Source organism: Bos taurus, chromosome 10 (genome assembly GCF_002263795.3).
Source record: "Bos taurus isolate L1 Dominette 01449 registration number 42190680 breed Hereford chromosome 10, ARS-UCD2.0, whole genome shotgun sequence".
Lineage (NCBI taxonomy): Eukaryota > Metazoa > Chordata > Mammalia > Artiodactyla > Bovidae > Bos > Bos taurus.
Window position 1 is genome coordinate 99,998,821 of NC_037337.1, and position 12,751 is coordinate 100,011,571.

At 49.1% G+C, this 12,751-nt stretch overlaps 1 protein-coding gene across 1 annotated transcript in view; it reads right to left on the reverse strand.

Moving 5' to 3' along the window:
• Nucleotides 1-12,751, reverse strand: part of KCNK10 (potassium two pore domain channel subfamily K member 10) — a 156,567-nt gene that overhangs the window by 85,056 nt on the left and 58,760 nt on the right. Inside the window, exon 2 of the mRNA XM_015473318.3 lies at nucleotides 673-1,007. Coding sequence (XP_015328804.2) covers nucleotides 673-1,007 — 335 coding nt within the window. The remainder of the gene's footprint in view (nucleotides 1-672; nucleotides 1,008-12,751) is intronic.

Genomic DNA, 12,751 nt, shown 5'->3' on the forward strand with positions numbered 1-12,751 from the left:
ACGCCACCCCACCTCTGCATCCTCTGCCTGGCAGGCAGGAGGCCAAAGTTCTCCACCTCCGTTTCCTTTTTGAATATTTTTTTCCTTCCTATCCAAAGTACAGGGAGGCCCCAGCACGGTGCCTTACACACAGTGGATTTGCGAAACAGCGTCTTGCTCATCGCTGTCATAGACGTCCTTACTTCTTCATCCTCACAAGCCACCAAAGCCTCTCCAAGTCTCTCGCGGCCTCCCCACCCCACTTCTGGTGGCCTTTTCTCTGCTCCATTCTCACTCACCTGGGACAGGTTAAGACACTCCTACTTGCTTAAAATTCTTTCTCTGACTTCCAGGCCACCCTCTTATCCAGCACCTCACACAGATGTAACGGTTAATCAGCCTACATAAGTGGCCTTGAACTTGGCAATCCAAAGCCCTCAGCCTGCTGCGGCCGCTGAGCACCGCATCCCAGAGCAGGTGATGCAGAACGCAGCCTGCTGCTGTGTGGTCTGGGGGACCCCTCTCCCGCACCCTGTCACAGGTCTCCACTCAAACATCACCTCCCAGAGAGGTCCCCCCTCACCTCCAGAAGCATCTCGACCAAAGGCAAGGCTCAGTGAGCCAGAAAGACAGACGTCCAGGCCGCCCTTTCCCCCCGCGGGCGAGGCGATGGCGGACTCCCTCCCTGCTCACCTGGATCAGCGTCTCCAGCTCCTGGGGGCTCACACAGATATGATCCCGCAGGAATTCCGCCTTCTCCAAGGCGATAGTGTTCTTTTGGCTGCTCTCAAAGGGCTGCTCCAAGGCCCGGAAGACGAGACCACCCGTGACGAGGTAGACCACCACGACCACGAAGATGGCAACCACCGTCTTCCACTTCATGACGGTCTGCAGGCCCCCCTGGGCCGCGCCTTCCATCCTGGCTACGACCGCGGCTCGGGAGGACACGGCGAGGCGAGGCGCCGGCGGAGCCCCGTTAGCGGCGGCCTTGGGCGGGCACGCCGGGGGCGCTGCTGCAGGAACGGCCACTGGGAAACGGGGCGGGCGAGAGGGAGAAGAGAGTTCGTTTATAAACACACACCCCACACCATGTCACCGCGCAGACATCTTTCAAGCCGGCTGTCAAATGGGAGGGCTCAACATGGGTTCCCCAAGCCCCCAGTGAGGGAATTCAACCAGTTGCTAGGTGTCTGCTTGAATGATAAAAGCTGAGCACCAGGGGTTCCAGTTTTCAATAATAATAATAACTGAGTCTGAAATGTGTATATTTCTCTACAAGGGTCCAAATCTGAAAGCCATGTCTCTGTTATTTATCATTCAGCTCCTGCCTCAGTTTTCTTGTTAAGCAATGTGTGAGATAGACTAGGGCTTCCCTGATAGCTCAGTTGATAAAGAATCTGCCTGCAATACAGGAGACCCTAGTTCGATTCCTGTTTGAGGAAGATCTGCTGGAGATGGATAGGCTACCCTCTCCAGTGTTCTTGGGCTTCCCTTGTGGCTCAGCTGGTAAAGAATCCACCGGCAATGCGCGCGATCTGGGTGTGATCCCTGAATTGGGAAGATCCCCTGGTGAAGGAAACAGCTACCCACTCCAGTATTCTTGCCTGGAGAATTCTACGGACTGTATAGTCCATGGGGTTGCCAAGAGTCGGACACGACTAAGCGACTTTCACTTTCAAGATAGACAACAAACCACCATATTTTAAAAAGAAGTGTACTGTTCAATCTGGACAGGAAATAAGTAGGAAAAGGATACCCAGCAGATTCGTCCAAGCACTGAGGGCTAGGTGATACCAAGTGTACAGAAGATATGAGCATCTGGCAAGTTTAAAAGTTCTTTCCTTGAGGTCTATGGTCACAACAGAAGGGTGAGCTTCCTATACGGGAGAAGGTCCAACTCAAACACAGCGCCTCTCAGATCAAGATGGAGGAATAGGAGGAGGACATGGAGCTCACTCCCCTATGAGCTGTGCCCCTGGGAGTGGGCTCAGAGGAGAACGGAGATTAAACTGGGAGAAGACTCTCCCTGGGAAGTGAGTGGTTCAAACCCCATAGCGGGGGCTCTGCCCCTGGAGTTCTACAAAAAAAAATGAGCTCCCCTGGAGGGCTGGCAGGACTAACAGGAAGCCGTGGGAAGCTGGGACTGCACTCAAGAGGAGCGCACTGCTGCTGGCTCCTTCCCAAAGCAGGGCGGAGAGGGGCCAGCTGGCCAACTGGCCTACCACAGCTACTTCAGTGTGTGTGCCAGCCTGAGCCGGGGGAACATTCCAGCCCCCCGTCTCACGTCACAGTTCCACGGTGGGATGGGAGCTGCTATGAGGAGGACCTCAGCTGTGAGACACCGAGGCGGCTCAAACATGAAGCAGCACCTGAGCAGGGCAGAGGCAGCCATTGCTCTCACTGACGCAGGTCACATCCAGACCCCTGACGGCAGCCGGACCCCCACAGGCTGTACCCCAGCCCTCACCAAGTGCCTGGGACAGTCCCTCTCGCTGCCCTGGAGTGAGGGTGCCAGTGCGAGGAGGGAGAGAGCGCACACTTGAAGCGAGCCGAGCCGAGCTGGCTTGGAAGCTCAGCCCTCAGAGATTCCGCTTTAAGAACCTGGAGGCTGACCCTGCCCCCCGCCCACCATAGAGTGATGACGGCACTGGGCACAGGAGCCCCAGGGCACACCTGTTCTGGCCCAGCCCCTCCGTCTCCACTCCCAGCTACTGCCTTGGTAGGAGGCACAACCCGAGGAAAGATGTCACTTGTGTTCTCATCACATCCAGCTCTTCCACCCAAGCCACGGGGCAGACACAGATCAAACAGGAATGCTGCAACACAAGGGGCAACAGAGAACTACCTTCCCTAATTTCATAAAGATAGAGAGAGATAAGGAAAGTGAGAGGGGGAGCTTGTCTCCGCTGGAAGAGCACGAGAAAAACCCCTGAAAAAATAATTACTGAAACCAAAATAAATGATTTACCAAATGAAAAGTTCAAAGATAAGTAATAAGAATACTAACTGAATTAGAGGAAAGAATAGATGAGCGCAGTGAGAATTTTAACAGGGAACGACAAAATGTGAAAAGGAACCATTCAGAACCAAAGAAAACAATAACTGAAATAAAAACACGCAAGAAGGACTTAGCAGAAGAATGGGTGGCACAGAGAAACGCATGAGGGATCTGGAAGACAGAAGAGCGGGAGTCACCCGGAACCGCTGGAAGGAAAGCGCACTCTAACGAGAGCAGAGTGAGAGATCCCTAGGATAACCAACGTTCACATCATAAAGGGCCCAGGAGGGGAAGAGACAGGGAGAAGGGGGCTGAAAACACATTGTGAGAAATTCTGACTGAGAACTTTCCAAATCTAAAGAAGGAAACATACATCCAACTGCAGGAAGAACAGAGGGTCTCCAACAAGATGAGCCCAAACAGACAGACACCAAGATATAATTAAAATAACAAAACTGAGAGAATTCTAAAGACAGCAAGAAAAAAAAAGCAGTCATACACAAGGGATCCCCCAGAAGGCTATCAGCTGATTTTTCTGCAGAAACTTTGTAGGAAAGAAGGGAGTGTTGTGGCATATTCAAAGTGCAGGAAGGGAAAAGCCTGCAACCTAGAACACTCTGCCCAGCAAGATTATCAATTAGAATTGAAGGAGAGACAAAGAACTTCTCGGTTAAGCAAAAACTGAAAGAGTTCATCAATACTAAATCAACCCTAAAAGGAAGGTTAAAGGGTCTTCTCTAAGCAGAAAAGAAAAGACTACAACAAGAATATCTATAGATAAAGGGGAAAAAAAATCTCATTAGTAAAGAAAAGTACATAATAAAGTGTGAGGATCAACCACTTAAGTAAGCGAGTATGAAGATTAAAGGACAAAAAACGCTGGAAAATCAAGTATAGCTACAATAATCAGCAGAGGGATAAACATGAAAATGCAAAATATTACATCAAAAACAAAAAAAATGTGTGAAAGAGAAGTGAACATGTAGATTTTTTTGGATGTGTTTGAACTTAAAGGACTACCTGTTTAAAACTAATAGACACAGTTGCAGGTCAACATATAAGAATCCCATGGTAACCACAAGGCAAAACTTACAATACACAAAAACAAGAGAGAAAAGAACACAAGCATGCCAGGAAAGAAAATCATCAAACAAGCAAGGGAGCTAAAAGAACAAGAAAGAACTATCAAAACAACCAGAAAGAAAGCAATAAAATGGCAGTGAGTACATACACATCGTCACTGTAAATGTCCGAGAACTAAATGCTCCAATTGAAAGATATAGGGTGACTGACTGGATAAGAAAACAAGACCTATTTATAAGCTGCTTACAAGAGACTTACTGCAGAACTAAAGACAGACAGAGACTGAAAGTGAGGGAATGAAAGAAAAACATGTCATGCTAATGGTAACAACAAGAACGTAGAGGTAACAATACCCATATCAGACAAAATAGACTTTAAAACAAAGTCATAGGAAAAGGCAAGGAAGGGCATTACATAATGGTAAACGAATCAATACAAGAAGAGGATATTACACTCATGAACATACATGTACCCACTACAAGAGCATCTAAATATATAAAGCAAATATTAATGCACATAACAAGAGAAATTGACAATACTCTAATAGTAGGGTACTCTAACCTACACTGATATACAGATCATATAGATAGAAAATCAATAAGGCGACACTGGTCTTAAATGAGGGGCTTCTCAGGTGGCCCAGCGGTAAAGAATCCACCTGCCAAGGCAGGAGATGCGAGAGATGCTGCTTTGATCCCTGGGTCAGGAAGATCCCCTGGCATAGGAAATGGCAACCCACTCCAGTATCCTTGCCTGGGAAATCCCTTGGACAGAGGGGCCTGGTGGGCTGCAGTCCATGGGGTCGCAAAGAGTGCAACATGACCGAAGCAAATTAGCACACAGGCAACCTTCCCTAAAGACATTACACTCAGATTTGCACCTGCCCTTGTTGCCACAGAGACGCCTAGCCTTGTCCGGGGCCGCTTTCTTTCCTTTTCGCCCTCATCTCCCATTCACTCGTCCCCCTCACTGTATCTCAGTGCCTGGCACCTCTCACCATCCCATTCACTCGCCCCCCTCACTGTATCTCAGTGCCTGGCACCTCTCACCATCGCCGTGGCTGTGGCGCCTGGCACCTCTCACCATCGCCGTGGCTGTGGCGCCCGGCACCTCTCACCATCGCCGTGGCTGTGGCGCCCGGCACCTCTCACCATCGCCGTGGCCACAGCCTCACCCAGGCCACTGCCACACCCTGCTTGGCCCAGTCCAAAGGCCTCACCAGTGACCTCCTTGCTTCCACTTTCACCCACCTCCTGACCCGTAAGTCTGGTGTTCCATATTGTTGCAGTGAAAAGGAAGAAAGAGGAATGAGCTTTGCTTTCAGAAATAAGATTTTCTTTCTTTTCTTTCCCTTTATTGAAGACAAAGAATATAAACAGAATAGGCCTCATCACTCCTAGATTTTACTTTGTTCCTAATCTGTAGTCTATAACTAAGTTGGCTCTCCTCAAAGCTAACCTAACTCTGCGTTGAGCTACATCCTGCACCTACCACCATTTAACTCCATGCTGATTACATCCTGTGCCTTCACTGTGCTCCCTTCGCAGACCACTCTTTGTAGTTTTTTGTGTTTCAGAAAGAAGGCCGCAGGACAATAAACCAGAGACAAACGAACCCAATTAGCTGACGCCAGCTATGATTTTTTAAACAAAGCAAGGAGAAGAAGAAGGGGCTTCCCTGGTGGCTCAGCAGTAAATAATCTGCCTGCAATTCGGGAGCCACAAGAGATGTGAGTTTGATCCCTTGGTTGGGAAGATCCCCTGGAGGAGGGCAGGGCAACCCACTCCATTGTTCTTGCCTGGAGAATCGTGGACAGAGGAGCCTGGTGGGCTACAGTCCATGGGGCTGCAAGAGTCAGACGTGACTAGAGCAACTTGGCACACACACAAGAAGAAGGTAAGACCTTCATTACTTTGAGGCTTGTCATTTTCCCTGAAACCATGACCCAGACTACATACAGTGTCTCAGTTCCCCCAGGACGGGGTCACAGTTCCTGAGGCACTAGCCTGATGTGTTTCCCCCTCTGCCAGCTGAGGACTAAAGTCATCTTTCTATTTCTTCCAAATTCTGTATCAGTAATTTTTATTCAGCACTGATGGGCAGAGAAAGCCAACATTTGGGTGGTAACAATATCACTTCTTGAAGCACCTCCTCTATTTCTCCCCTGCTTGTTGTGTGGTCAGTAAAATAATAGCCCCCAAAGATGCCCCTGTTCTCATCCCTGGGAGCAATGAATACATTACTTTACGTAGCAAAAGGAACTTTGCAGATATGATTAAGCTAAAGATCTTGAGTTGGAAAGACTGTTGCTGTTGTTCAGTCACTCAGTCGTGTCCAACTCTGCGTGTCCAACCCATGAATTGCAGCACACCATACTTTCCTGTCCACCACCATCTCCCAGAATTTGTTCAAACTCATGTCCATCGAGTTGGTGATGCCATCCAACCATCTCATCCTCTGTCGTCCTCTTCCTTCTGCCCCCAATCCCTCCCAGCATCAGGGTCTTTTCCAATGAGTCAGCTCTTCACATCAGGTGGTCAAAGTATTGAAGTTTCAGCTTCAGCATTAGTCCTTCCAGTGAATATTCAGGACTGATCTCCTTTAGGATGGACTGGTTGGATCTCCTTGCAGTCCAAGGGACTCCCAAGAGTCTTCTCCAACACCACAGTTCAAAAGCTTCAATTCTTTGGTGCTCAGCCTTCTTTATGGTCCAGCTCTCACATCCACACACGACCACTGGAAACACCAGAGCCTTGACTATGGACTACATATGTGTGCGTGCTAAGTCACTTCAGCCGTGTCTGACTCTTTGTGACCCCGTGCACTGTAGCCCACCAGGCTCCTCTGTCCTTGGGATTCTCCAGGAAAGAGTAGTGGAGTGGGTTGCCATGCCCTCCTCCAGGGGATCTTCCCAACCCAGGGCTCAAACCCGCATCTCATGTCTGCAGCGCTGGCAGGTGGGTTCTTTCCCACTAGTGCCACCTGGGAAGCCCCGGACTATATATATAAACACACCCACAAAGGATGTTGTGATTAACCCATCTGTTCTGCTCAGAAACCACAGCTGTTCTCGCTCTAAGTTGCCTTGTGAGCTGGCCACCAAAGAAGCAGAGCTGGCCAGATGTGGGTGATGGCGGCGGCGGTGGCACAGGTGATAGGAGCCCCTGCCCCTTCCTGCACGCTTGCTCTGTGCCCGTCGCGCCAATGAACACTCTGTTTACATTGTCCCATTTGGTCCTCAACACATGGTACTCTCACCCTTCATGAACCCAGGTCCTCCCAGAAGCAGATGCCAAGTGGGGATTAAACGGATGTGGATTTTATTAAGGGAAACACAGTCAGGAGGCGAAGAGGGCCAGCAGACACACTGTGAGTCTGATCCCGCTGAGGCAGAGTGGGAAGGAGGGTGGGCGAGGGAGTTCTGGACCACCTGAGGCCTAAGGAAGGCTCAGCACGGCTGACAAGGAGCTCTTGAGCCCAAGTCAGCCATGCTCAGGGTCCTGCATCCTGAGAAGAGATCTCCATTAGGGTCCCTGCTGCCTTGACCCCTGGCTGGAAGCGGTCCATGGGAGGCGGGCCCACAGCCTGTGTCAGAGAGCATCCCGGCCCTTGCTCAGTAATATGCCCTCCAGCTGGAGGCCTGCATGGGGTCTCACGGTCATCAGGCATGCCCATTTCACAGACAAAGGAACGGAGACCCAGACAGCTTAAAGAGCAGAGTCCAGGTCAGGTGGCTAGACAGTGGCAGAGCCAGGATTAAAATTAGAATAACCTGACCTCAAAGTCAGTTCTCCTCTGGAGTGTATGTACAGAAAGCTAGGAAAAAAGGAAATTCCAGGGAAAACGTAAAAAAGAAAAAAAAAAAACTTCAGAGACTTCACTTTGAAACATGTAAACAGTTTACAGAATTCTAAAACAAAATTATTATTAAAAAATGAGTTGCTGCCCTCTATTGCACACAAAAGAGTAAATCCTAAAAGTTCTCATCATATGGAAAAAAAAAACACCTTTTTTTTTTTCATTTCTTTAATGCTGTATCTACATGAGATGATGGATGTTCACTAAACTTATTGTGGTAATCACTTCATAATGTATGTAAGTCACATCATTTTGCTGTGTACCCTAAACCCACACCGTTCTGTATGTCAATTATAGCTCAATAAAATTGGAAGGTTAAAAAAAATTAAAAGAAATTCCAGTTGGAAAAAGCACTTTCATCTAAAATGTGTCAGTAATGGACGCCTCCCTGGTGGCTCGGTGGTAAAGCTTCCACTTGCAGGAGACCCGGGTTCGATCCCTGGGTCGGGAAGATGCCCTGGAGAAGGAACTGGCAACCCACTCCAGTATTCTGGCCTGGAGAATCCCAAGGACAGAGGAGCCTGGTGGGCTACAGTCCACGGGGCCACAAAGAGTCAGACACAACTGAGCCACTAACACTTAACATATAAAGTAATCGCCAATCATACGTCACCACCTCAACAGAAAGGGATTTGGCAACAAAAGTTCCGTCAAGACTTGATGAGACAGAAAATGTTGGAAGACAATGTCCCTTCAGTTAATCTTCATATTAAAATGTTTCCTCACAAATGGTAGCTCATTCCGTCTTTTTAACCTACTGTGGGAGGATGCGGGGGCACATGTGGGAATCTCCTCGTTTGAACAAGTTCTTAGTAATTTTGTCTTATTCAGGCTTCCCCTTGCCCCATACACTTTACTGCATAATTCATTCACAGGTCGTCGACAAACACGTGAGTCTGCCAGGCCCCACGCTCGGCACTGGGGATGGATAAATGAATAAGACACCTCCTTGCTTTCAGATTTAATGGGAGAGCAGACAGAGAACTCATGCCCGCGTGAACTGAGTGCACCTTCACAAAACCTGTGCGGGGCAGGGTCACGATCTATCCCCCACGGACAGCTGAGGAACTGAGGCCAGGAGAGGTGATGCTGACTAGCTGTCACAAGCTGGTGAGCAGGGGTCCAGCTGCAGACCCCTGAGCCCAGGGCAGCCTTCCACAGCACCTGGGCCAAGTGGTACCCCCGGGGTTAAAGAAACGCAGCCGCCGGGGAGGCACCCCGTCACGCGGCAGCAGGTTAAAGAACGCAGCCGCCGGGGAGGCACCCCGTCACGCGGCCGCAGCACTGTGCCTGGCGACCCACGCAAAGTGCAGCTGTGACCGCAGCACTCGCAGGCAGGCAGGGGACACCCGCTTCCCCTCTGCAACCACGACCCCCGCCAGGTCTGGCTCTGCTCCAGGGCCACCAGCACAGGCAGCTCAGAGCTTCCAAAGAGCCCCCGGGGAAAGCTGAGCTTCGAGTCCCCAAAAGGCTTCCCTGGCTGCACCCGAGGGGAGATACGGGCAGAGGCGAGGAGAGAGGAGGAGAAGCCGTCACAGCAGCCGGTGACCTGCCTCTGAGAAGAGCCAACAGGATGCGTGTGCTGCCCTAATCTCAGGTACCCTGGCAGCCAAACCTGGCTTTTCCTGTTCCCACGTGGCAGCTCCACCTTAAACATGATCCAGCTGGCCCTGATGAGAACGCAGCGGTGATCACTCTAACAGTCTTGATTTTAAAGTCTAGTTACGAGAGAAATGCAGATCAAAACGACAGTGAGGTGTAACCTCCCCCAGTCACAATGGCCATCATCAAAAAAATCAAAGAGCAAATACTCCTACACTGCTGTGGGGGTGTACGTTGGTACAGCCACTGTGGAGAACAGTGCGGAGAGTCCTTAAAAAAACTAAGCATAGAACTACCATACGACCCAGCAATTCCCCTGCTGGACATGTATGTGGAGAAAACCATCATGTGAAAAGATCCATGCATCCCAATGTTCATTGCAGTGCTATTTACAATAGTCAACACACGGACGCAACCTACATATTCATCAGCAGAGGAATGGAGATAAGATAAGAAGATACACATACAGGCAATGGAATGTTACTCAGTCATAAGGAAAGGATGAAATAATGCCATTTGCAGCAGCATCGATGGATCTAGAGATTGTGGTACTGAGTGAAGTCAATCAGACAGAGAAAGACAAATATCATATGATATCACCTATATGTGGAGTCTTTAAAAAGGGTACAAACGAACTTATCTGCAAACAGAAATAGAGGTACAGATGTAGAAAACACACTTATAATTACCAGGGGTAAGAACGGGGACGAGAGAAACTGGGAGACGGGGCCTGACGCACAGACGCTGCTACATATAAAAGAGATAACTAAGAAGAACCTACTCTAGAGCACAGGGAACTGCTCAATGCTCCATAATGACCCATATGGAGAAAAAAGCTGAAAGAAAAAGTTGATACATGTATATGTAAAGCTGATTCACTTTGCTGTGCGGCAGAAATGAACACAATGCTGTAAGTCAACTATACTCCAATAAAAATTTAAAAAAAAAAAAAAGAAGGCAGTGATGCTCAGCCTAGACACACTAAAGAACCAAGCCATGTCTCCAAAACCCTGCCCCAGACAAGGGTCTCGCTTCAGGTCTAATCACTGCCCTCTCCTTCTAGTCCTCTTGAAAACTCCAGGCTGTGTTATCAGATGGAAGGGACCAAGGTGTTGTGACATTTCTGGGATCCTTTAGAGACAGGAGCCAAGACAAGGGGAAGAAGGTCTAAAAGGGGAGGCAGAAGGAGGGAAGAATCCGCTGCCACCGTGACTCAGCTCCGTCCCTGCCTCCTCTCACCTGAATCCCAGTGGCAGCCTCCGGTCCTCCAGGGGGCGCTCTCCGGGTTGGGGCTCTAATCACGCCCACCGCACACCCAAGCTCCTCTCCAGGCACCACGCAGCTTCAGAAGAATATGCAGGCCCTGTGGCTTGCAGGAAGACTCCCTTCCGTGACCTGGGGCTTGCCTCTCTCCCTGGACTCTGGCTACCACACCTACACACAACCTTTCCCCCAGTCAAATCCAGCAGCACCCAGGCCCCTGCACGCCAAGCCCAGAGGAACAGGTCTTGCTTCTCGATCCCTTTCTCTCCCCCACTCTTTATCTGTCCAAAGGCTCCTCACACTGCAAAACTCACTTCATGCATCACCACCTCCAAGAAGTCCTCCCTGACTGCCCAGCCCCCAATACAAACAGATGCCCTTCCTCTTGAGACTTTCTCTATATCTCAATGTGGAGTTTAGCACCGTGCCTACAGCTGGAAGGCTCCACGTTACAGTTTGCTCATTCTTGAATTCATTCATCCATTCATCCATAAATCTGCCTTACACCAGCATTTATGACATCAAGTTCACACACGTGCCCAAAAGAAAGTTTAACCGTGGAGTGCGTTGAATTTGGTACGACTGGTGGTGGTGCTGGTTGTATTCCCACAGACACACATTCTGAGTCAAGTTTTTCAAGTTCTCAGAAAGCAAGTAGTCCAAGGAGAGCTCTTCACGGTCTGTTCAATTGCCACGGGAGGACTATAAGGGAGACAGGGAAGGAATGCACTTCACGGTGCTCCAAATGCTCAGTTCTGAGCTTTCTTGTTCACTAAGGGCTAGAAGGTTCTCTTCTACTCATGCATGCAAAATGTTTTGGGGGTTAAAAAAAACAAATCCTGTTGAATGCCATGAATCACCCTTGGTGAGTCACCTCTCTGGTACCAAGCAGGCAGAATTTCTCTCCAGTCAGCCTTCCTGGGGCTCCTCTGACTAGGATCAAACAGCATACATTCGGGTTTCAGGACTCAAAGACTGACCCCTGCCCCCGTAGTGCACTCCCAGCCTGAGAAGAAAACAAAGGTTGCCGAACTCATTTGGGGCTCAAAGACCACTGACTTTCTTCTCAGGGCTAGTAAGCAAATGCTTTCTCCCCAGTCAGTTCAGTTCAGTTGAGTCACTCAGTCGTATCCGACTCTTTGCGACCCCAGGGACTGCAGCACACCAGGCTTCCCTGACCATCACCAACTCCCTGAGCTTGCTCAAACTCACGTCCATTGAGTTGGTGATGCCATCCAACCCTCTCATCCTCTGTCGTCCCCTTCTCCTCCCGCCTTCAATCTCGCCCAGGATCAGGGTCTTTTTCAATGAGGTGGCCAAAGTACTGGAGTTTCAATTTCAGCATCAGTCCTTCCAATGAATATTCAGGACTGATTTCCTTTAGGATGGACTGGTGGATCTCCTTGCAGTCCCAGGGACTCTCAAGAGTCTTCTCCAACACCACAGTTCAAAAGCATCAATTCTTCAGCATTTAGCTTTCTTTATGGTCCAACTCTCACATGCATACATGACTACTGGAAAGCCATAGCTTTGACTGGATGGACCTTTGTCAGCAAAGTGATGTCTCTGCTTTTTAATATGCTGTCTAGGTTGTTCATAGTCTTTCTTTCAAGAAGCAAGCATCTTTGTAGCATTTTCATGGCTGCAGTTACCATCTGCAGTGATTTTGGAGCTCAAAAAAATAGAGTCTGCCACTGTTTCCATTGTTTCCCCATCTATTTGTCATGAAGTGATGGGACCAGATGCCTTGATCTTAGTTTTCTGAATGTTGAGCTTTAAGCCAACTTTTTCACTTTCCTCTTTCACTTTCATCAAGAGGCTCTTTAGTTGTTCTTCACTTTCTGCCATAAGGGTGGTGCCATCTGCATGTCTGAGGTTATTGATATTTCTGCCAGCAATCTTGATTCCAGCTTGTGCTTCATCCAGCCCAGCATTTCTCATTATGTACTCTGCATATAAGTTAAATAA